At 30.4% G+C, this 22359-nt stretch overlaps 2 protein-coding genes across 2 annotated transcripts; both read left to right on the top strand.

Annotated features, from left to right (window-relative positions):
• Positions 1–1931: 1931 nt before the first annotated feature.
• On the top strand, positions 1932–9366 carry LOC124910558 (lysine-specific demethylase JMJ706). Its single transcript, XM_047451225.1, has 10 exons — positions 1932–2134; positions 3731–4109; positions 5475–5631; positions 5702–5921; positions 6601–6654; positions 6743–6822; positions 6914–7191; positions 7413–7808; positions 7900–8312; positions 8640–9366. Exons 2-10 carry the CDS (start codon positions 3845–3847, stop codon positions 8961–8963), a joined length of 2187 nt encoding a protein of 728 aa, XP_047307181.1. The 5' UTR covers positions 1932–2134; positions 3731–3844; the 3' UTR covers positions 8964–9366.
• Positions 9367–16187: 6821 nt separating this feature from the next.
• LOC124945880 (probable transcription factor KAN2) lies at positions 16188–20195 on the top strand. The gene is made up of 6 exons (XM_047486400.1): positions 16188–17053; positions 17156–17232; positions 17981–18026; positions 18115–18289; positions 19215–19278; positions 19654–20195. Exons 1-6 carry the CDS (start codon positions 16408–16410, stop codon positions 19777–19779), a joined length of 1134 nt encoding a protein of 377 aa, XP_047342356.1. The 5' UTR covers positions 16188–16407; the 3' UTR covers positions 19780–20195.
• Positions 20196–22359: the final 2164 nt, after the last annotated feature.

Genomic DNA, 22359 nt, shown 5'->3' with positions numbered 1-22359 from the left:
TTAGAGATGAAAATGGGGGTGAGGGTTGGAGATGGTCTAAGTGAGATTTGAATCTTTTAAATAAAGATTTTGGTTTTGTTTAAGTTACTTGGTTAGTTTATTTTATTTTATTAATTAAATTATTAATAAAAATATTAAATTATCTTTATTTATATTTTTAAAATTATATTATAAAATGATATAATTTATTAAATATATTTTAATTAAACCCATGCCAAACAAGCTCTAAATACGTGTTTGGTTTAGAGATTTTAAAAAAAATATATCCATGTATAATAAAAATGAAAAATACCGTTTAAATACAACGATAAAACATGACATGAAAATAACAAATAAAAAATACGAAAAAAAAATATTTAAAAAGTTATAGAGCTTTGTAAATTCTCGAGAATAACGATTAACTCTCCGACAGACTCTATTGACTTTTCTGAACGAATCTCAAAAAACATCATAATAATAGTATTATGAATGGTACGAATCGGACGACTACGATCGTTTAAAGTTCGACGATTTCTCTACAATCAGATAGTCCACTAAATAATAATTGAGATGGTAATTCAAATATGTAGGACTGTCATATCTACCGAATAAATCCAAACTTTTTAACAACTATCTAAAAACTCGGGCATCACTCAATGAATCCTAGTAATACTTCACAAAAGGTTTAAAATATCAGTCACCCATCAACAATGCAAAAGTAAGTGAGTTGCGGATTCAACCTCTTCTTAACATATACGCTAGCCATAACACAATTTTTTTTATGCACATATCATCTGTTAAAATTACACCATGAATAACGCTCCATCTCAATAACGAGATCTTGGATGGAATATTTGATTCCCAATTTTTTTCCAATAAAAATTATATGAAATTATCTTAGCAAACAAATTATAGCAATGCTTCATATAAAAACTATTCATATTTTGTCAACGCATAATTTCTTATTCAGACTTTGTGTCATATCAAATGTAAAACTTTATTATAAATCCTCATGATCTTTTCATATATGTTTGGTTTAAAAATTACCATAATCACGACCTAGTAGATATGAAATTCTTTTGTTGAAAATAATTAAAATAATTTTTAATATTATAAGAAAAAGTAAAATTAGTTTAATATTAAGAAGGAAATTGAAGATTTGAGCATTTATTTTTAGATTGTTCTATATTAAAAAATTATTATTATTATTTAAACATAACGCCAAATCATAACATAAGAAAATAAATATAAAAAGTAATACAAACATATAAATGTGGAAAAAATACACACAACTTCGTAGGTACTAAAAAAACAATTAACTCCTCGATCGATTCTAAGAATGCATTATAATCATTACGAATGATACGTATCGAATTATTATTATTATTGAAAATTCGATAATTTCTCTCAAATGAGAGAGTGTATTGTAAAAATAATTGGAAAAATGGTATATCTATATATATATATAAAACAAAAAAAATAAGTTTATCAAGAAGATCTACATTTCTTATGTAAATATAAAAAAGAGTCTACTAAATCTCTTAAAACAGTTCTTTTAAAATAAAGTAACGATTCTTCAAATAACACAAGATTGCCTCGGATTATTTGAGATTTGTATAAAATTTCCTATAAACTTTGTTTGATCTAGTTTTATTTTATTTTTTAAGTAAAAAACCATATAATTAAAAAAAAATCCAATAAAAATGAAAAAAGTAACGTTTGAAAGGAAGGGTAAAGAGTACGCGTTCTGGCCCGGCAAGGCGTTTGGTTGAACCAACCTATCAACAACCACTTTACTTCACGCTTCTTTCGTTTCTTCACTATTAAATATATTTTAATTTTATTAAAATAAAAAAAGGTAAATATTATTATTGTCTATAAAAATATAAATTATCCTTTATTTCTTTCCTTTTTCCGTTTTCTAAAAAGCCATACTTGTGGACTTCGTGTACTGTTCATCTCCCTCCCCCGCCTTCTTTCATCTCTCTCTCTCTCTCTCTCCAACTACTCGCCGGCCGGCTGTTGAGGATAATGCGGTGGATCTGAAGGCTTCTTTCACCTACTTTCTGTCTAGAAGCTGTCCTCTAGGGTTTGGTTTGTTTGTGGTTTGAGAGAGAAGATGGAGGCGTCCGGAGAAGCATTCCGGCATGAAATGGTATATGATTCGCTTAATTCTTGATAACATTTGTCTTCTCTCTTCCGTTACTAATGCTACGAACTTCACTTTTGATTTTTCCTTTACAATTTCTTCGTTTAACCTGTATCATCTCTTTATGACTTCTGGACATTCATCTCATTGTGGCTTTGGATCTGGAAATACTCATCCAACAGCTGATTTGACGCTTTTCAGAAACGCCGCTTCACATTTAACATGCAAATCTGCTTGTTCTGTTCTGCTTTTTTCCTATGTTTCTGGATTATTTGTATTGATACAGTATATTTCACTGCATGCATAGTTTCGAAAAAGAAGAAGCAGATTCTATGTTTCTTTTCATTATTGGAAAACATTTCGGGGTTCTTTTTAATATTTCGTGTGCCATCAGCCATGAATAGTTTTGTTTACTATTTCTCTTAATTGCCTGTTTATGCTTTGCCATATTCTCAGTCTGGATGACTCTGTGTAAAACTTTTGGGGAATGGTTGACTACCTTAGAGTTTAGATTGTCTTGAATTTTCTCATATCTTTTCCAGTGTAAATTATTTATGGTTGACCAATTCATGGAAGTAGGTACTTGATCTTATTTATCTAGAGGACACATGTGATCCCTCATTTTATTTATGGTTGACCAATTCATATCTTGAATGTCTTGGTGATGTGCCAAAAAAGAATAGTATTATTTTGTTTATTAACAGTTTGTGCATTGCTCCTTTCTGTAACACTTATTCAATCCTTCCATCTGATTGGTCTTCGATGAACATCATCTCCTTTTGACACCCATAACTATGTTTTTTTTAAAAAAAAGGCATATTTTGAAAACTGTTTTACAATATATATCGACATATCATTGCCTATAGTTCTCCTTCTTGTAGCAGTAACTAGCAATATCATCTATGAGTATTGTTTTGTTTAAATTTAGCCAAAGTTGATCATCTTCCACTTGGTAGATTCTATACAAGGTCTGTTTCTACTGGGCCCATTTGCATCAGTAGTGGCTGTGAAGCTTTGTAGTAAATGCTGGACATACTATTTTGGGATGCATGTTATGAGAGCATAGAAATTAACTAAGATATTTGACCAGTCAAGTGTGGGACTAAGAATGTCAGGTTTGGAAATATAAAGGGACCAGAGGGGTATCTTCTGTTTCAGTGACAGGGAATCAGAGTGGTTGCAACATTACTGCGCTATGTTCATTGAAGATATAAGTTAGATTTTGTTACATTCTTGTTCATCTATTAACTTCAATAGGTTGCAGGCCTCAATGCATAAAAGCATGGATAATGCTCAAATGCAGCTTTGCAAACTAATCCTTTTCCAGTTTGCATGTATAGCATTATTTGAAAGAAGCAACTTGTTCAACAAGTTTTTGCAAGCATTTCTATCTTCTAGTTGCTATTTTAACATATCTTTCAATGAGTAGTACATGATAATTCTGCTGCTCTGTATTCTCCATCTGTTAGAAGTAGCTACCTCTTTGTCCACTTTTGTACATGAAAGGATCCCTGGTGTGATTTCCAGATAAAACATATAAATTTCATACAGGAATACATCATGATTGATGTGTACAATCATCTGAATGATTTCTTTTTCCAGGTTGAAGGAAAAGCCTGTTTGTCCCGAGAAGCTAGATTATAATATTAAAAGTGTATAAGGCTTCAGCGATTGAAATCAGGGTGTTCAACTGATACTATATGTGTCAGAAACATTATGAATCGAAGTGGAGGTGATGCCTTAAGGGGTCCTTCTCCATGTGGTGTAAGATTACATAAAAGTGCAGACATATTTTCTCAATCAACGGGAGCTTCAAATGATAAACATGTATTTATCAAGCGTGGGGTTTCTAAATTTGACCTAGATGATCTTGAATGGACGGAAAAAATTCCAGAGTGTCCTGTCTACTATCCAAGTAAAGAGGAATTTCAAGATCCCTTGGTCTATTTGCAAAAGATATCTCCTGAGGCCTCTAGATTTGGTATGTCCTTTTTCTCACATGTTTTTTTATTCATGTTTGTAATTATACTTTAAAAGTGACACAAGCCACCATTTTGTTAATACAGCTGGACTCTCAGGATTTTATGTTAAACCATGAAAGAGAAAGATATCATACATGTGAATTATGTAAAAAGTGCTGAATGTATATTTTGAGAAACAACCCTTTTGAATGATTATGATACAAAATTCTGCTCATATTTCGTTTACAGTGGTGGCATTATTATCCAATTTACACAAGTGTAGAACCATTTTTACTAATTGTTTTCAAAGTTTTGATGAAGATGCTTTGATCATTAGACCACCTCTTCTTAAACAAGTGTCATATCCAACATAATAACAGACATAGGGAATGCCCTAATTTCTTGAGACTTACCCTGTCGTGTTTCTTAGGAGAGGCCGCTATACTGGTTTTACTTGGTGACCAACCAAGCAGATAGATAACTAATGAACATTTGTCATTATCACTAGGTATGGCCTTTAGGCTACCTCTTCTTTAAGTGTGTAATATCTTGTTCCTTCGATTTTCCTAGAAACGGGAATTTATAAAAGCAGCTTGACATGACACTGATAATCTTGTCTAATTCTAACGAATATGATGTATGTTGTAGCACCAATAATGCTCTTCATTTTGGAAGTTTCTAATGAAATAAGGGATTGTAGTTTATCAAGCCATCTCTTCTGCAATTGAATAGTATCCCGTATGTTTTTTGTTTTTCTCAGAGAGAAATTGAGTAAACTGACTGGATCAAGACAGTCCCCTTTCATATAACTGGATATGTTTAAAGTTAAATTGGTCTCTAGGTGCTTACTTTTTATTTGGAAGGTGGTTGGTGCAAGTTCATCCCATGCAAAGTGTTGAGTCTCATATCATGTTAATCTGTTCTTAGTATCAGAAAATGGACATATTTTGCCACAATGAATGTCCTAGGCTACTGCCATGACAATATTTGGTATAGTTTTTTTTGTATGCAATCATACTTGGTACTTTTGATTGGTGGACTATAGTGGAATTCTTTTTAACTTTCCCCTATAGACAATCATTGATTTACTATTTTTGTATGCATTTGCACCTGATACTACTTTTGGCTGGTGGACTATAGTGTTCTCTTTTTCCCCCATTATTTCTTTGGTCAAGTTTCAATTCAATGGAGGAAGCCCTTTGCTTTTTATTAGAGAAATTTTATAAATTTTGGTATAAGACGTTCTAAGTTTTCCCCCTATCTACAGATATTTTGTCCTATTTGTGAAAATGTGATAGTATCAAGATATTATAACATCATTGATCTAGAGTGCATATGAAATAATTTGATGAATTCTCTTTCTTACTAATGCTCTTACCTGACAGGTATATGCAAGATCGTTTGCCCATTCAGTGCTTCTGTGCCTGCTGGTATGGTACTAATGAAAGAGAAAGTTGGTTTTAGATTTACAACCAGAGTGCAACCTCTTCGTCTGGCTGAATGGGATACTGATGACAAGGTTACTTTCTTCATGAGTGGAAGGTGTGTTTCATGCCAAATAAGATATGAAGTTATTGCCTTATTCAGTTCTTAATATGCTGTATTTTTTCAGAAGTTACTCCTTTCGAGATTTCGAGAAGATGGCGAACAAGTTTTTTGCTCGTAGGTACTGTAGTGCTGGAGGCCTTCCAAACAGTTATATGGAAAAAGAGTTCTGGCATGAAATATGTTGTGGGAAGACGGAAAGTGTTGAATATGCCTGTGATGTTGATGGCAGTGCCTTTTCATCTTCTCCTAGTGATCAGCTTGGCAAAAGCAAATGGAATCTGAAGGTGGGCATTTCTATGCCTTCTCAATCCCAAAGAAACAAAAACAATTTCTACTGTTATCTTTTCATTATCTTAATGCAACCATGACATAACCTGGAAATAATTGATAGGGATGCCCAATCTAAATGGCTTATTTCCCTTTGTCCTAATACGTGCAGAATTTTATTTTATTGATGTGTTCTGTGTCACCCAGAATGCTAGACTTTCTACCTGTTTCCTAAAAAAAATGTACGAAACTGCAAATGTGAGATTTGTCCTCTTTTTTCTCTATGCTAGGATGGATACATATTTCACTTCTTCATCACCTATATTAATATTTATTTTCCTCTTTTCCCTTTTCTTTTTAATTAAATACTCTCATTACGTACCAGAAGTGTATGTGTTTTCTTTTCTTTGTTCTTGATATTAATAATGGATTTTATCTAAAAATATATGTTCTCTCATAATTTCCTATAAACTATCAACTAAACTTGAATACTTGTTTATTTTCAGACCTTAAACGCTTATGTGCCCTTTTCTATTTTCTTCTATATTCATGAGTTTAAATTGTTTCTAGTGGCATACATGAATGGAATTTTTTTGAAAATTACTGTTGGTGCCTTTTCCCATAACATATAACTTATTACACCATCTTTTCAAGGGTATGGTGTTAACCTTCTAATGAATTGTTTTATGATTTTAGAAACTTTCTCGGCTTCCAAAATCTATCCTACGTCTGCTAGAAACAACAATTCCGGTAAATTGTTTCTCTTGTACGTTTGGTTTAGGTTCCCTTTACTTGTCATATACACAACCTTCTCAATTGGTATTTGGTTTATTTTTAGGGAGTTACTGAACCGATGCTCTATATTGGAATGATATTCAGTATGTTTGCCTGGCACGTAGAGGATCATTACTTGTATAGGTAGAAGTTGTTCGCACATGACAGCCTGCTTAGAACTTGATGTTGCTGAAAAAATCTTTTTACTTATACATGTTATTTCACATATTTGCAGTATCAATTATCATCATTGTGGGGCAGCAAAAACTTGGTATGGTGTTCCTGGTCACATGGCATTAAATTTTGAAAAGGTGGTGAAGGAGCATGTTTATAGCCGCGAAATTCTGTCATCTGATGGGGAGGATGGAGCATTTGATGTTCTCTTGGGGAAAACAACATTATTCCCTCCAAATATTTTGTGGGAACACAATGTTCCTGTCTACAAGGCTGTACAAAAGCCTGGCGAATTTGTAGTTACCTTCCCTAGAGCTTACCATGCAGGATTTAGTCATGGTAAGATGCTTATTTTGTGTATTAGCAATGACATAGGATATGAAACGTGCATGGCCCACCCAGGGTAGCTCAAGTAGTGAGGTCTCAAGTTCGATTACTCCATGAAAAAAAAATCTAGAAAATAAAAACTGCTATCATGTTTGTCCTGAAATGTTCACCATTTTCTTTCATAATTTACATTTTAATTCTTGTGATTTACAAATTATTTTTTTGCATCCTAGGGTTTAATTGTGGTGAAGCTGTAAATTTTGCAATGGGTGATTGGTTCCCCTTAGGATCAGTTGCTAGCAGGCGTTATGCTCTTCTTAACAGGATACCTCTCCTCCCTCACGATGAACTACTATGCAAGGAGGCTATGCTGCTTCATACTAGTTTGGCACACAAAGATCCTATATCATCATCTATGGATTTGATATATCATCAAGTCATTAAAGTTTCGTTCGTAAGGTTGATGAGATTCCAGCATCGATCTCGATGGTGTCTTATGAAATCAGGCTCTTACATGGATGTTTCCACAATTTCCCACGGAACTGTTTTATGTAACTTGTGCAAACGTGATTGTTACGTAGCATTTCTCGACTGCAGTAGTTGTTTGCTTCCAGTGTGCCTTCGTCATTGTATGTAGACACTCTTTCTTTATTGCTCTATTTTTAAATTAGTCTTTTTTGTTAGTGTTGCTTTTACTAATCATAATCATGTGTTATCCAGCGGCATCTACCTGTCAATGTGGAAACAAGCTTACTCTATATCTGAGGGATGATATCATCGAAATGGAAGATGCTGCCAAGAAGTTTGAACTGGAAGATGATGTGATATCTGATATTCAACCGCCATATAGAAATAGTGATGATTATTTTGATTTATTGAGCAAATTCCCCAAAGCTGAAGAGGATGGATATTCTCCTTATTGTGATATCAACTTGGAAAACTTGCAAAGGAGTGGTGCATCTTCACAATCAGTTGGTTATCAACAATGTTATGGAGGTTCGGAGATTAAGAATGGTGCAAAATATCCAGAGAGTGATGAGTCTGACTCAGAGATATTCAGGGTTAAACGCCGTTCCTCGCTGAAACTGGAGCAGAGAAGTGATAACGATTCTCTCACAAAATTCCATCATCAGGTACGTTCGTTAAAGATTTTGATTACATTTTATGTGATTTAGTTATTTAAAAATATTAAAATTTTGATTCAATAAAAAACAAAAACTAACTAAATAAGCATTTTTAGACTGTAAACTTCATATGAATCAAATTAAAGGTCATAACATGTCATCTTATAGAAGTGATATGGGGATGGATATTTAGTGCAAGTTGGATCGATTGTTTCATCAATCAACTCATCGTAAAAAAAAATACTTAATACCCTTATTTTTTTTATAAGATTTTAGAATATTGAATACAGAGTATATTTTAGTCATTTAACCAATTTTTTCATCAAACAAGTATAGGGTATAAGAAGACTAAAAAGATCAGAGGCAAGATTTGAGAAGCCAAAATGTATCGAAAGCTCGATAATAACAAATGACTGTGGGTTAAGCAGTTCTAGAGCATGCCTCAATAGTGTTTCCCGGGATATGGTTGGTAGACCTCCAATCTCAATAAAGTTAAAGAGACCGAAAGAAGAACACGAGACTACATTCATGGAACCCCCCAGGATAGACAATAGCAGGTTGTTCAAGAAAGACTTGGGAAACATGATAAGAGAGCCAACTGTCGAGATTGGACCACCGAAGCGCCTCAAAGTGAGGGGTCTCCCATCTTTTGGGTCTTAAGATTTTTAGGAACTAATCTGACACATCTATCTGTCTGATCTAACACTGCCCTTTTGAGCTTAAGAAGGGTCCTAACAGCTAAAAGGAAATTATTCATTTGGGGGAGGCAGTGGCAAGGCAAAGCAAATCATTGATCATTAACACAATTGTAAGTAAAGAAATTGATTAAATACATTCTTTATTTGCATGCCCTTGATTCTTTGTGGGGTGTTTCTCAAGCTCAATGTAAATTTGTTTATTCAAGTCTTGAAGATGCCTCTACTAATGTTCATTCTTTTTGTAGCAAACGGTTGCTTGCCCTTGAACTATTTGAATAGAAGGAAAACAAAATTAACCAATGGAAATATCTTAGTTTTTGTTCAATATTTCCTTTGATATATGAGTTTTTTCTTTTTTCATTTTTCTTTTGGGTATTTTGAATGGGTTATAATGGGTGCATGGGTTTCTTCCAATTGCATGTCATAGGTCTTTGAAAAGATTCATCATGTCTCAACTTTTGTGATTTTTTTGTCCCTTTTCATTACTTTGGGCTCCTAGAATAGAATAATAGGATATATGTGCATTGCCTTTGTCAAAAACTATGACAGCTAAAAAGAGGCATTTTCCACTTTAAGTGTGTTGCCTTTATTTATTTCCTCATATGTTATTGCAATTTCTTTGCTCATAGAGGAAAACATTCACATCTTTGTAGAATTCAATATCTCAGATATGTTGGAGAATATAATAAAGTGTACTATCAATTATCCTAAACCATTTTCCCAATCTTATCTTGATTGGAATAACTATGTTGAACATTTTTTTTAATGTTGTTAAGCTAGTTTTTAACTAAATGTTTTTCTTCCTTGGTTAAGAATGAAAAAAACATGGAGAGTGTCATTTCAAGTCAGTGAATTTGATTATCATGTATTAAAAGATTTACTCCTGCACATACTTACTATATAAGAGGATGGGACATAAACCTAACATTTGACATTATTATTATTGGCTCCACAGGAGACTTACTTACCTCTGTCAAAAACTATGAAATTCTCTCCCATTTGTATGGTAGATATCACCTAATTAATTCATTTTCTAGTACCTTTATGAAGACACAAAATATGACTTTTAAAACCTAATTATTGACAATATTATTGTTGTGCCTTCTCTAAGTATGATCTTGAGATGGAACCATCAATATCAAGGTATATGTTATACAATTCACAATTATAATTCTAATGAATATTGATTAATGGGGTTTGGTATGAAAATTAATCAAACCACATGTGATTATCATGTATGGTTCACTAATACTATACCCATGTGAGTTTATTTTTTTTTCTGGTGGCCAAGACTTTCCAAATGATGTCGGTTGAGTTAACTATTGCAAATTTTCTTTGAAGTCTCATATTATGAATCCCTATACTATTTCAACCATATCTGTACTCGACTACCCACTCAATCATTTAAGAAATCAAATAACTTTTATTGAAAATAATCAAGAATAAACTATTAAGTCTAGAATAAAATAATAAATAAATGAAATATGTGGTGAATGATTTAAGATTGAGATACGTATTTGAAGTGACCCAACAAGTGGAATTGAACCAACCACCATTTTTCTTCTTTTCCAAACCCCACACCATTCACCCTAGCTAGCTAAAATAATAACTTCCTTTAAGACCCCACAAACACCCATCAAGAAATTTTATAAGAAAATTAATCTCTCTTGCTCGTACATTAATGATGATCTGTATATATGTTTTTCTTCAAATCTAGCTCGAAACATCATGATTCATATTTTAATTTAAGACGTTCTTAGTATAGATCGGATACCCTTAATTTTGTGATATTTATGGTAATTATATATGTTGACTTAAATTGATCGGATTCACATTTCATAATCCAACCTCTCAAATATTATTAGTTGTTTAATGGAAAAGCAAAAGGAAAGGAAAGGAAATTAACCAATAATTTGAATGAATGATATCAAACATACATACCCACAACAAATCTTATAAATCATGCAAACAGTAGATATGCACAATTTATTTCATCTGTTCACATCTATATTCCATGTTCAATTATTTGTAGGAAGGCAACAGAAAACAGTCTTTAAAATTTTAAAATAAATCCCCTCATAATTGAATTATATATATATATTTAAAGTTCTTGGGGTCCATCTTTTAAAAAAGGGTCAGTTTGTATGCATTCATGTTTGGTGGGACTAAATTGAAATGTCCTGAAAAACATCTAGACCCATGTGCATTTATCAAATGCCAAACTATGTCCTATCATTATAATTATATATATTATCAAGTTTTATCAAAATAAATACTTCAATTTATCTTCCTATTTTTAACCATTCTTGTTTTTCCCATAATTCTTTGCAACTTGGTGATGTATAAATAAAAATAATATATTACATATTATTGGTATATATAATTAAAAACAATATTGCAATCTAAATCTAAGATAAAAAAACATTAATTAATAAACATAAAAAAAGGAAACGTGGAATCATATTTTATATATCCTAAATTTTGTGTAACACTTCGTTCGCATGTTAAATTTATTTAGTCACGTAATATCCTGTTGTTGGCTTTTTAAACTCATGAGGTCACGTGATCTGCCCTGACATCCTATTAATTAATTTAATTTGACAAATTTAAGTAAGAATAATAATAATAATAATAAAAATAAAAAGATTTGACCTTGAATAGTTAACATCATTAATGTGAGAACTGACATTAGGAAACACTCCTACGACATAATTGCGTCCTGCTGAAACATTAATTAATTTATAATCTTATCTTATAATTAATTAACTATTACCTACATATATTCAAATATATATGTTGTTACAACTTATAATTTATTAGTTATAAACAATGGCTCTAATTTACTTCAAAATGATCGGTACTCCTCTTACCTGCTATTTTGATTTGCTGATACCTTCATTTTAAAATTGTCTAGGAATATAAAAATTTATAATCGTATAAGCACATAACGAAACAAAGCATGACACACAAAAATAAAATTTGAAAGACAATAAAGAGAAAAAGAACGTAAACTAATAAAACAAAGATTTAACGTGCACAAAGTTTTAAAAAAGGAGAGGAGACTTATGAGTTTTCCAACGAATTCTACAGACTTTTCAAAACGAATCTTAGATAATATCATAATACAATTAATGGTTCTTGAGATTCTTTGTTTTCATTCCCGAGCTATCGAATTACTTGATGAGGTGACTTTCTTTGGAAAACGATCGAAAGGGTGACATTTTGAATTTTTTTTATCTCTCTTGCCAGTTACGTCGTTATATTTAATTAATCATATAAGGTTCAATTGATTGTTTATTAATTGTGAGATTTTTTTTTTGTCACTTTCTTAGTATTTTGTGAATTATTCTTTAAATATAATAAAAATAACATTTTTTCAACGTACTGTTAACGGAAATTTTCACATTAAAAAAAAAGATTTCTTCGTAGAGATAACATGATAATTCATCTCCCGTCTTAATTATATCGATTTTATTGAGACTCACCCAAATAAAATTTTCAATAATTTATCACTCATCTTGAACCAATCATATTAATTACTTGACATTAATATATACATGCATGATTTGAGTTTTCTCAAAATTAAAGAAAAAGGGGAGGGATGAATAGAAACGAAAGAAATTCATGAAAATTTAATGAAGCAAAAGTTTTGTCATTGTTAGTAAACCCTAGCTAGCCAGGTACCAAATTATAATCAAATTATGTAATTAATAATAATGTAAGATTCCTTATTGATGTCACACGTTATTTATAGCCACTAATTAATGTCTAGGGAAGCTGAAACCATGTCTCATATTTATTTATTTATTTATTTATTTTATTTCTTGTGCAGAACAAAGAAGATGCTTCCAATTTAATCATCTTCTCGATCTGTCAATTTAATTAATAATCAAGGTTTTGAAACTCCAAGAATTTGGCATTACCAAGGAATATATAGTTGACATTAATCCCACTATTTAGTGTTATTAGAAGCAAGCATTCTAGGATTTGATGATTTTTTAATTAATTAACCTAGGCACGCACATTCACTCATAATTTTATTTTATTTTTTTTATTAATATTCTAATTTTGTTTGTTTCTTGTGTCCGATCTATAGGTTAATTAGCTTTTAACATGTTTTAAGGACTAACTAATTTGTACAAAAAATTAATTGGCTCATTACATGGTCCAATTCAAGATTCTTTTTTTATAATCACATAATTGTGAATGTTAAGACTTTTGAAAAAAAAAATAGATGGCAAATGGCAAAATCACAACTACATTGTTTCAAGTTCAGACAAAACATCAATATTTAAGATTCAACCTGAGTTATCAATTATTCTAAATTAATGTTCTAAAAAAAGTGCAATTAATAGCTTGAAGATAAATTTATTGACATTGCATCTTGCTAATCAATTGTTGCATTATAAGGTTTAATTGTTATTTGAGGTATATATGGATTTGGTTCATTTTCATTGAATATGGTTCAAATTTTGAATTATTTCATATAAAACTCGAATATTAAAATTTTAGTTATTTTATATTTTTCTTAAATAAACAAAACGTTATTCATCTTATATTAAAGTATAATTTGTCTTTTTAATTAATTTGTTACGTTTTTAATCGAAATAATATTTAAAAACGGTTTTGTTTACTTAGTTGAATATTATTTTCGAGATTTGTGTATTCTAACTAGTAAGATATTATAAAGGTAGAAAATAGATTTTGTCCAGATTTATTTGGTTGACTAAAAAAATGTGTAATATGAATAAAGATAAATTATATATTTATTTTTTAAAGACTTTATAATGACCTAACTTTGTGTACGGTCTACCAATTTTAACGTATTTGAATTTTTTAAGTACTTTTTCTAAGTTATACATATTTAAAACTGTATAATACAATTGAATGCCTTAAAATAATATGTAATGTGCAAAAATAATTAAAAACATTTAAAAAAGAAAAGAATTATTATTTTATTTTTATAAATGTAATAAATTAATTAAGAAAAAATAATATATTAAATAATAAGACATACATTCATTTGGTTGGTAAAAAAATCTTAAATAACTTTAAGATGGTTGAAGTTTCATACTTACAATTCAAAATTCCACCTTATAAATAAGTTCTTACAAATAATGTCCATATGAATAATATTTTTAATAAAAGATTCAAATTATTACTTTAAGGGCTTAATTACTAATAAAAACACAAAACTCTACTAATTGGTAGCACGATGGATAGAGATGTATAGAGTCTGACACATGCCCGGTGTTGAAAGTTCTCATCGACTTACAATTAAATGTCTTATGCATCCCGCCTTGTTGGCCAATAAAAATAAAGTGCACTTGAAAAACGCGGATGTTTAATGCCAAGATCTTCTAAACCGTCCTTAACGAACTATTGACTCATGTTGAGCGGACCTTCCAATAAACTTTCCGGCTTTATAGGAGAATGAAAAACTATAACAAAACCATTTTAAATATTTTGGTATTAATCTGAACACTTTCAAAACTTGAAGTCTCATTTTAGATATAAATGAACATTGCAATCCAATTTAAATATTTTGTGATAATTTAGGCTTCATTTTAAAATTCCCTTCAATTTATTATTATATATATATCTCATCTTATCCTATATGTTTTCAACTTTATTTAGCTAACTAGCTAGCTTTGTCTAGTATATATATAGGCCAGTTTCTAAAAACGGTAGTTCAGAAAATAAAGAATTAATCAAAAATAAAATGGTCAAAATGAAATTGTGACATGAATAAAAATGATATTTAGTGTATATATATAATATTTATAGATTTATTATAGGTATAGCTAGAGTGTAGAGTGTCTGAGTGTCTCTACATGTTTAGTTTAATACAGTACTTCATAGCTCAATATGTTTGACCTAGAAATCTATATTTTATTATCTTCCAATGATCAGATGGTGGAGATTGTGCCACGTAATTAGACCTGCTTGATCTAATTACTGACCTTCTGCACATCTATATATATTTATGGATCCTCAAAAATAATAATAAGGAAATGATTTGCTTTCATTGACAATTATGGAGGTCGGCACCAATGTAGATTTAATTAATTAATCGATTTTAACTTTTTTGGATTTTTCTTTCCAGTTAATTTGGATATGTTTATTCACTGTTATTTTAATAGAAGTTTTATTATATAAAAATAATATTATATACTAGTTAGGGTGGGGACATTCTATTTTTCTTGAATCTCTTATATAGACATTATTGAGGTGGATTAATTTGGTATCTACTAATTTTGGGTTAATCATGTGCCTTTGCATTTTGGTGTATTTATTAATTGTTTTTTATATGATTATGTTTTATTTATTTGAAAACCTAAATACGTGTTAAGTCCGTCTCATCTATTTATCAAAATAAAATAGCCCTTTTATATATATATATATATGTGAAAGTAATAAATAAATCAATACTTATTTGATTGAGATAAGTCATACTTATTAGTGCAGTTTAAATTCAACGAAAAAATCATTTATAAAATCATATAAATACTAATTTCAAAGCAAATCAACTTAATTCAAGTAACTGTTTTTAAGGATTCTTGATATTTTAATTTAGTATGCACTTATGTATTATTATAGAATTTGTTTAATTTAAAAATGCTATTATGTTGTTGAATGGGTCATGTTAGTTTCCCGAGAAATAAATCACTGTAAATTTTTTTAAAAAAATTGAGGGACACAAATGACAGATGGTTAAAAAGCTTACACTAAGAGCTTGTTTGATGAACTGGTTATTTGGGTTTTTTCAGGATTTTATCCTAAAACTCAAACATCGTTTCATCAATCATTTCAACTATCTAATCAATCATTTTATATATTTAAATACCAAAATTACCCTTTATTTAATTATATAAAATTAATTTATATTTAAAGTTAAAGGATATTTTTGACTTTTTAACTTTAAAAACTAGTTTTTTTAAAATTTCATCAAACAAGGTTTTTTAGGACAAAACCCAGAAAAAACCCTAATAACCAAAGATCAAACAAGCCCTAAAATCACCTTTTAATTTCTTTACTTATACAAAAACAAGAAGGGAAAAGAAAAAAAGAGGAATCATCACTTCATTTACTTTTCCTCCTCTTTCTTTCTTTTATTGCTTTTTCCTTTATCTTTTTGTTTTTATTTTATTTTATTTTATTTTTCCTCACTTTCTTACTCTATTACTACTACTACCCCCACGTCCACATAAGAAATAAGAACCTTAATTGTTTCTCTCTCCTTAATCTGTTTCAAGTGTCATTTTCTCACATATACTTGTTCTTCTTCTTCAATCTTCATCATCATCACACAAAAGTCTCTCATTCTAACCTCAAATTTCAAAAACCCAAATCTCTATAACTCTTCTCTCTTTCTCAGAACCTTGTTTGGTTAAGAGATAGAAAGGATGGAACTATTTCCATCTCAACCAGACTTGTCTCTACAGATCAGTCCTCCAAACACTAAACCCACATCATCAGGATCAGGACCAGGATCAGGAGCTTGGACTTCAACAACAAGGTCAAAAGAATATTTACAAGAAGATTTAGATTTGGGATTCTTGAAAAGAGCCCTTCATTCATCAAGAAACTCCTCCCCTTTCATTGACCTATCTCTCTCTAGTCCCCCAAATACCTCCAACCGCCACCAAACCGCCACCGCCACTGCCGCCAATCTATACCCTAATTCATTTCAACAATATCTCTATCAGCAAAATGGGTTATTGAGTCGACCCATTAAGGGAATCCCAGTTTACCAAAACTACCCTCCTCACCATTCTCATCCTCTTCCCTACACTTTTAGCTCTCATCATCATCACCATCATCCTCATCCTCATCCTCATCACCAGACTAATTTAGATACATTAAACACTATTCCAAATTGCAGCACTAACTATCCCTCATCCAATTCTCCGGGAGGAGGAATTAGTCGATCCAGATTTCTTCCATCTAGGTTTCCGGCCAAGCGCAGCATGCGGGCTCCGAGGATGCGCTGGACAACAACCCTCCACGCCCGTTTCATTCATGCCGTGGAGCTTCTTGGCGGCCATGACAGTATGAAATTATTCCCTAATCTTGAATTAAAAATATGAACTTTTTTCTCAAATTAATCTATCTAATTTCTTGATATATATTATTCATTGATCACATATGTAGGAGCAACGCCCAAATCAGTTCTTGAGCTTATGGATGTAAAAGATCTCACCTTGGCCCATGTTAAATCCCATCTCCAGGTACTACTCATCATCATCAGTTTCTCCAAATCTACTATCTTTTTCTTAGTACCTACGAAATACATAATGTTTTTATGCTATAATTAGAGATGTTTTTAATTTCTTCTTCATAATTTCTTTTCTTGTAGTATTTATCCATAATTTTAACATTTAAAGAATACATATAAAAATTGAACTTAATTAATTTGTTGACATTTGTATTATCCAGAAGTCTCTCAGGCAGAAGGAGTATTTTTATTTATTTATTAATACATAAATATAATTGTAGCTAGATATCTATATATCTAGCTAGCTAGGGTTTCTTTTTAACTTGAAGAATGAACCATTTCTTCGGACCTCCTTCCATAGATGATCGGAATTAAGAAATTTCAACTACCCCACAGAGAGACACACTTATCAGTAATGTGTCATAAAACCAAACAAAGACAAAGCCCGAGGAGCCTCAGAGACAGAGCCCATGGAGCTGAGCCGAGCCAAGTCGAAACGGCTTTATACTCTCTTTTTCAAACACACATTTTCTTCTTCTTCTTGAAAAAAATAATAATAATTAAGCAATAGTCCAAGAAAGTACAGGACATCATCATTTCTCAATGATATCTTTCATTCTCTTCTTCTCTAGCTAGGGTTAACTTGCTGACCATAGTTACATACATATATTAACCCTAGTTCTTCAAAAATGCCACAAATATGTTGTACCCTTTTTACTATATATATAAATGCTTATACATTTGTATTAATTTCGTTGCAGATGTATCGGACGGTTAAGACAACAGATCGAGCTGCAGCTTCATCAGGTTGGTCCACAAATAAAAATGTTCTTTTTTTAACACTAGTAAAAAAGAAGATCATGAATCATTTTAGTTTGTTATATTAATGATTTAGGTCAATCAGATGTGTATGATCAAAATGGATCATCTGGAGATACTAATTCAGAAGGCAATGGATTTGAAGTTCAAAAGATAAATAGAATATCTGATCATAATCATCATCAACAGCAGCTTCCAATTCAACAAGGAGATCCAAAGGATTGTCATGCTCTTTGGAGCAATTCCTCTAGGTGAGAGATTAAGTTTAATGATTTTATATTATTTATTTTTGAAAATTAAATAAATATTTTGCTTCAAGTGTTTAAGTTAGTAAGTAATAAAGGAGATTTATAAACAAAAAAAAAAGCAAAAATAATACTTACATTGATAAGAGTGAAACATTTTCATCTATCCCTTTCATTGTACTACTTGTAACTTTATTTCTAGCAGATTGTACAGTTAAAAATAATTTAGCATTTATGAGCTGTTTCTTCCTTAATTAAAAGCTTTCTAAGAACTCTTTTTAGTAGCATTTTAATGAACCCCTAAGTATTTAATTACCGACTTTTATTTCAAATAGGGACAAAGACATGAACTTTAAAATATTCTACAAATTAACTAGCTAGCTAACTAGTTAGCTAGCATTTTTCTCATGATCATCTAATTATATAATCTCCTAATAAATTTTTTAATTATTATTATTACTATTTGTTAAAACAAATGACAAAATTAATCAACCTCAAAATGAACACCAATATCTCTTTCTTAGGGATTTTGTGGGCTCGAATAATAAATTGGGTCCCACAAATTGGGATAAGTTCAATTCCAAAGCTTTTCCCTATGTCTTATGATCGATATGGACCCATGAATGAATTGTTGAAAATTTGGCACCAAATTAAAGATATATGCTCTCTTTGGAAGTAATGTATATATTGTGTATATGGTAGAACAAACAATTTATTTGAAAAAATAAAAATAAAATTAAAGAATGTGCTATATCACATGGGAGGGGATCAACTTTATTGAAAGGGTGGTGGTACATATAATGGAAAAAAAAAGTTATATAAGACAGTGAATAAAAGATAGGTTTCTTTTCTTTTTGTTACTTTAAAATTTATCTCTTTCTCATATATTCTGCATGGCTTCCACTAATAGAAAATATTCTCTGTTTTGTAGCATGGAGACATGGCTGCACGACAAATCAAGGGATCATTCTGCTCCTAATTTACATTTCCTTGAGGTACGTACTTAACACGTACATTTACATTATTAATTTATATCTCTGGATTTTCTATTATACTTTAGGGTTCTTAATTTGTTTCAAAATACATGATTTAGACAGAAAATAATTAACTTCTTTCCTCGATCACCCACCCATATAAAAAAGAGGGAATATATATGTTGAAAATTAAAGTAGATAAAGGGAACATGAATGACTTTGAGAAAAGTTATTGACGGGTAATATTTCAAAGGTTATACTGAAAAATTTCACGTAGCAAGGCCCCGAGATTTTTTAAATATTTTCTTGGAAGCTTCCTTTTTCTTTCAAAAAGCATTTTGATTTCATGACTAATTATTTTTTCTTATTTTGGGGGAAATTATAAATGATCATCAGAAGGATATTGATGTTGATGGAAATTGCTTGAGCTATGAGAGAATATCAGATGGAAGTTCATCGAACAACTCCGAGACAAGCCCGAAGAAGCCTAATCTTGAATTCACTTTGGCCATTCCATACTAGAGCTAGCTAATTACAGCATTAATCAAGCCTCATTAACCTGCAATTGCATTGGATTGATTAATACACTGCTAGCTAGCTGGTGAAGAGATCAAATGGAGGTACAGTATTAGAAAAGGAGAGGAAAAAAAGGGGGTAAAAAGAAAGGAAAAAGGGTATGCCAAGAAAGACATAAAGCAACAAAAAGGAAAAGGGTGGCAAGAAAAAGCTATACCTAACCATCCATCCATGATTCCATGTACCCCTCCCCTCCCCTCCCCATATTATGCTCATTAATTAGCCTAATGTTAATTTCCCCTTAATTTACTTTTTTTTCACATCTCTAGCTAGAGCTATTGCTAGTTTCTTTTTTCTTTTCTATTTTATATATTTAATGTAACATTGTATTGATAGAGAAATGAAAACTCCTACAATTCCTACCACTTTACATTTTCTTTGTTTCATTTTTGATAAAGATTGTTTTTAGAGAATGCTAGTATAACAACTCACAACCAAGACTACAATTTAAACTAGAACATTGTTGACTTATAAATAAAGTGTTTGATAAAAAGAATTAAGAGTGATAGACCTTTTCTTGAACCATTTAGAGAGATATTGTCTCTTAAAAGGATACAATTATTTTATTACTTTCATATCACAAAATTATAATAAAAAAATCCAATAACAAAATTTAAATTAATGTTAGGACCGAGTATCAAAAAACACTCAGATATAACATAGAAAAATGGGAGGAATAGTTTGAAGATATTATTCGTTAATTAGTTTGGTGATCAGGAAAGGAACAATTGATGATAGTTTGAGGGCAAAAGATATATTATTAATTTGTGAACACTCCAAGTAAATTATTGCAAAATATTGTTCATGAATGATAGTACCATTTGGGTGTTCTCTGATTATCTCCATCTATATCTAGCTAGCTAGCCATTCCTCTTAAAGTGGTGTAATTTACTATAAATGTTTCAATTTTGGAATCTTTATTTTGTTTTGTTTTGTTTGAAATGCATGCAATGAAGAAGGATGTGTATATTTTGGATAAAAGATATGTACTATATATATTTTGGTACAGATGGAAGTGAAGATAGATAGAGTACTCTATCTCCATTCATTGGTTTTGGCAATGTCACATACTTTACTAGCAAAGGAAGAGATAACATCAATACAAATTAAAGATATACCATCTCTTTCTCACTTTACTTTTGATCATCAAGCCAGTTGTTTTGGAAATGAGACAAAAACTCTTTTTCAAATAAGCCCTTATACTATTGTTATTTTATATATTAATTCACCCTCAAACTTTATTTGTATTTACTCTCCTAGGTTACATTTTTTTAATTGAAAAAATCCCGTCCCGATTCAATCTTTTTTTTGTTGTTTTATGAATAATCATTGCCGCCTAGATTGAAGTTTAATTTGTTCAAAATTTAGTCAAATTTAACCATTAAGTCGCCATGTATAGTTTAATATATAGATATTAATTTGTAAGACAAAAACTTCTGAGCTATATATGTCTAATTATAAAAAATAATCAGAACACCGAACATCAATTGAAACGCAACATTTTATTGTTTTTATAAACAATTGTACAAAAAATTATAGAAGAGGAACAATTAAAATTGGAGGTCCAATAATAAATACTGATGAAACAACCAACAAATACAATAACACAACATTCATTTTATGTATCTTTGAGATATCAAGAGCTCTAATTTTAGATACGACGTCAATATTTTGGGGGACATAGGGACTATGTTTTTCTGGAAGACGGTTCTTCATTACAAACATTAAGTTTTGTTTTCTTGTATAGACTTATTAATTATTGTGTTTTGGCCTTTCTCATTTTCATAATCATCCATTAGATTTTAAAATTTTGTATGTCTTTTTTAAATAAAATATATTTGATAAAAAAAATAAGTTATTCGATACTTGTATACGATTAATTTCTAAAATATTACTTTTGTATTTAAAATTGAAATTTAATCAAAATAAACAATATTGTAGTGTTTTTGTTATGAATTAAGGAATTTGATTATATTTAAAATAATAGTGAAAATACCTTATTAAGAACTTAAGGAATAAGAGTGAATATTAAAAAACTTAATTTTACTAAGAGTTGTGATAGAGAGAGGGAATTTGGTGAGGGATTGACTTGACATCACCTTCATTGGTTGGAAAATGTAAAAATGGGAAAAAGAGAAAAAAAAAAGAAATTATTTGATTTTTTAAACGAATAAGATTATGTCCAGTTATTCTCTCACCAAATTCTCTAACCTAATCATTTCTCTTTTACTAATATGATTTTCACTTAAAATGTAGAGGGGTAAAGCAATATTTCTACATTAAAATAAATAATAACAGTGATGTGATAATTTGTTTAGTAATATATTTTTTATCATTATGAATACTATTTATTGCACAATACGATATTACCTAACACATCCACGTACACTTTCCTCGTTTAAAAAAAATACCACTTTGATTGTTAATTTATTATATGTTTTGAATGGTCCCCTAATTTATGTTCCTAGCTGTTGGATAGGATACAACTTATACACAGCTCATTTGATCTAATTTATTTAATTAAAT

The sequence above is a fragment of the Impatiens glandulifera genome, chromosome 7 (genome assembly GCF_907164915.1).
Source record: "Impatiens glandulifera chromosome 7, dImpGla2.1, whole genome shotgun sequence".
Taxonomy (NCBI): Eukaryota; Viridiplantae; Streptophyta; class Magnoliopsida; order Ericales; family Balsaminaceae; genus Impatiens; species Impatiens glandulifera.
Note: the sequence above shows the minus strand (reverse complement) of the source record. Positions and strands in the feature narration are given on the sequence as shown.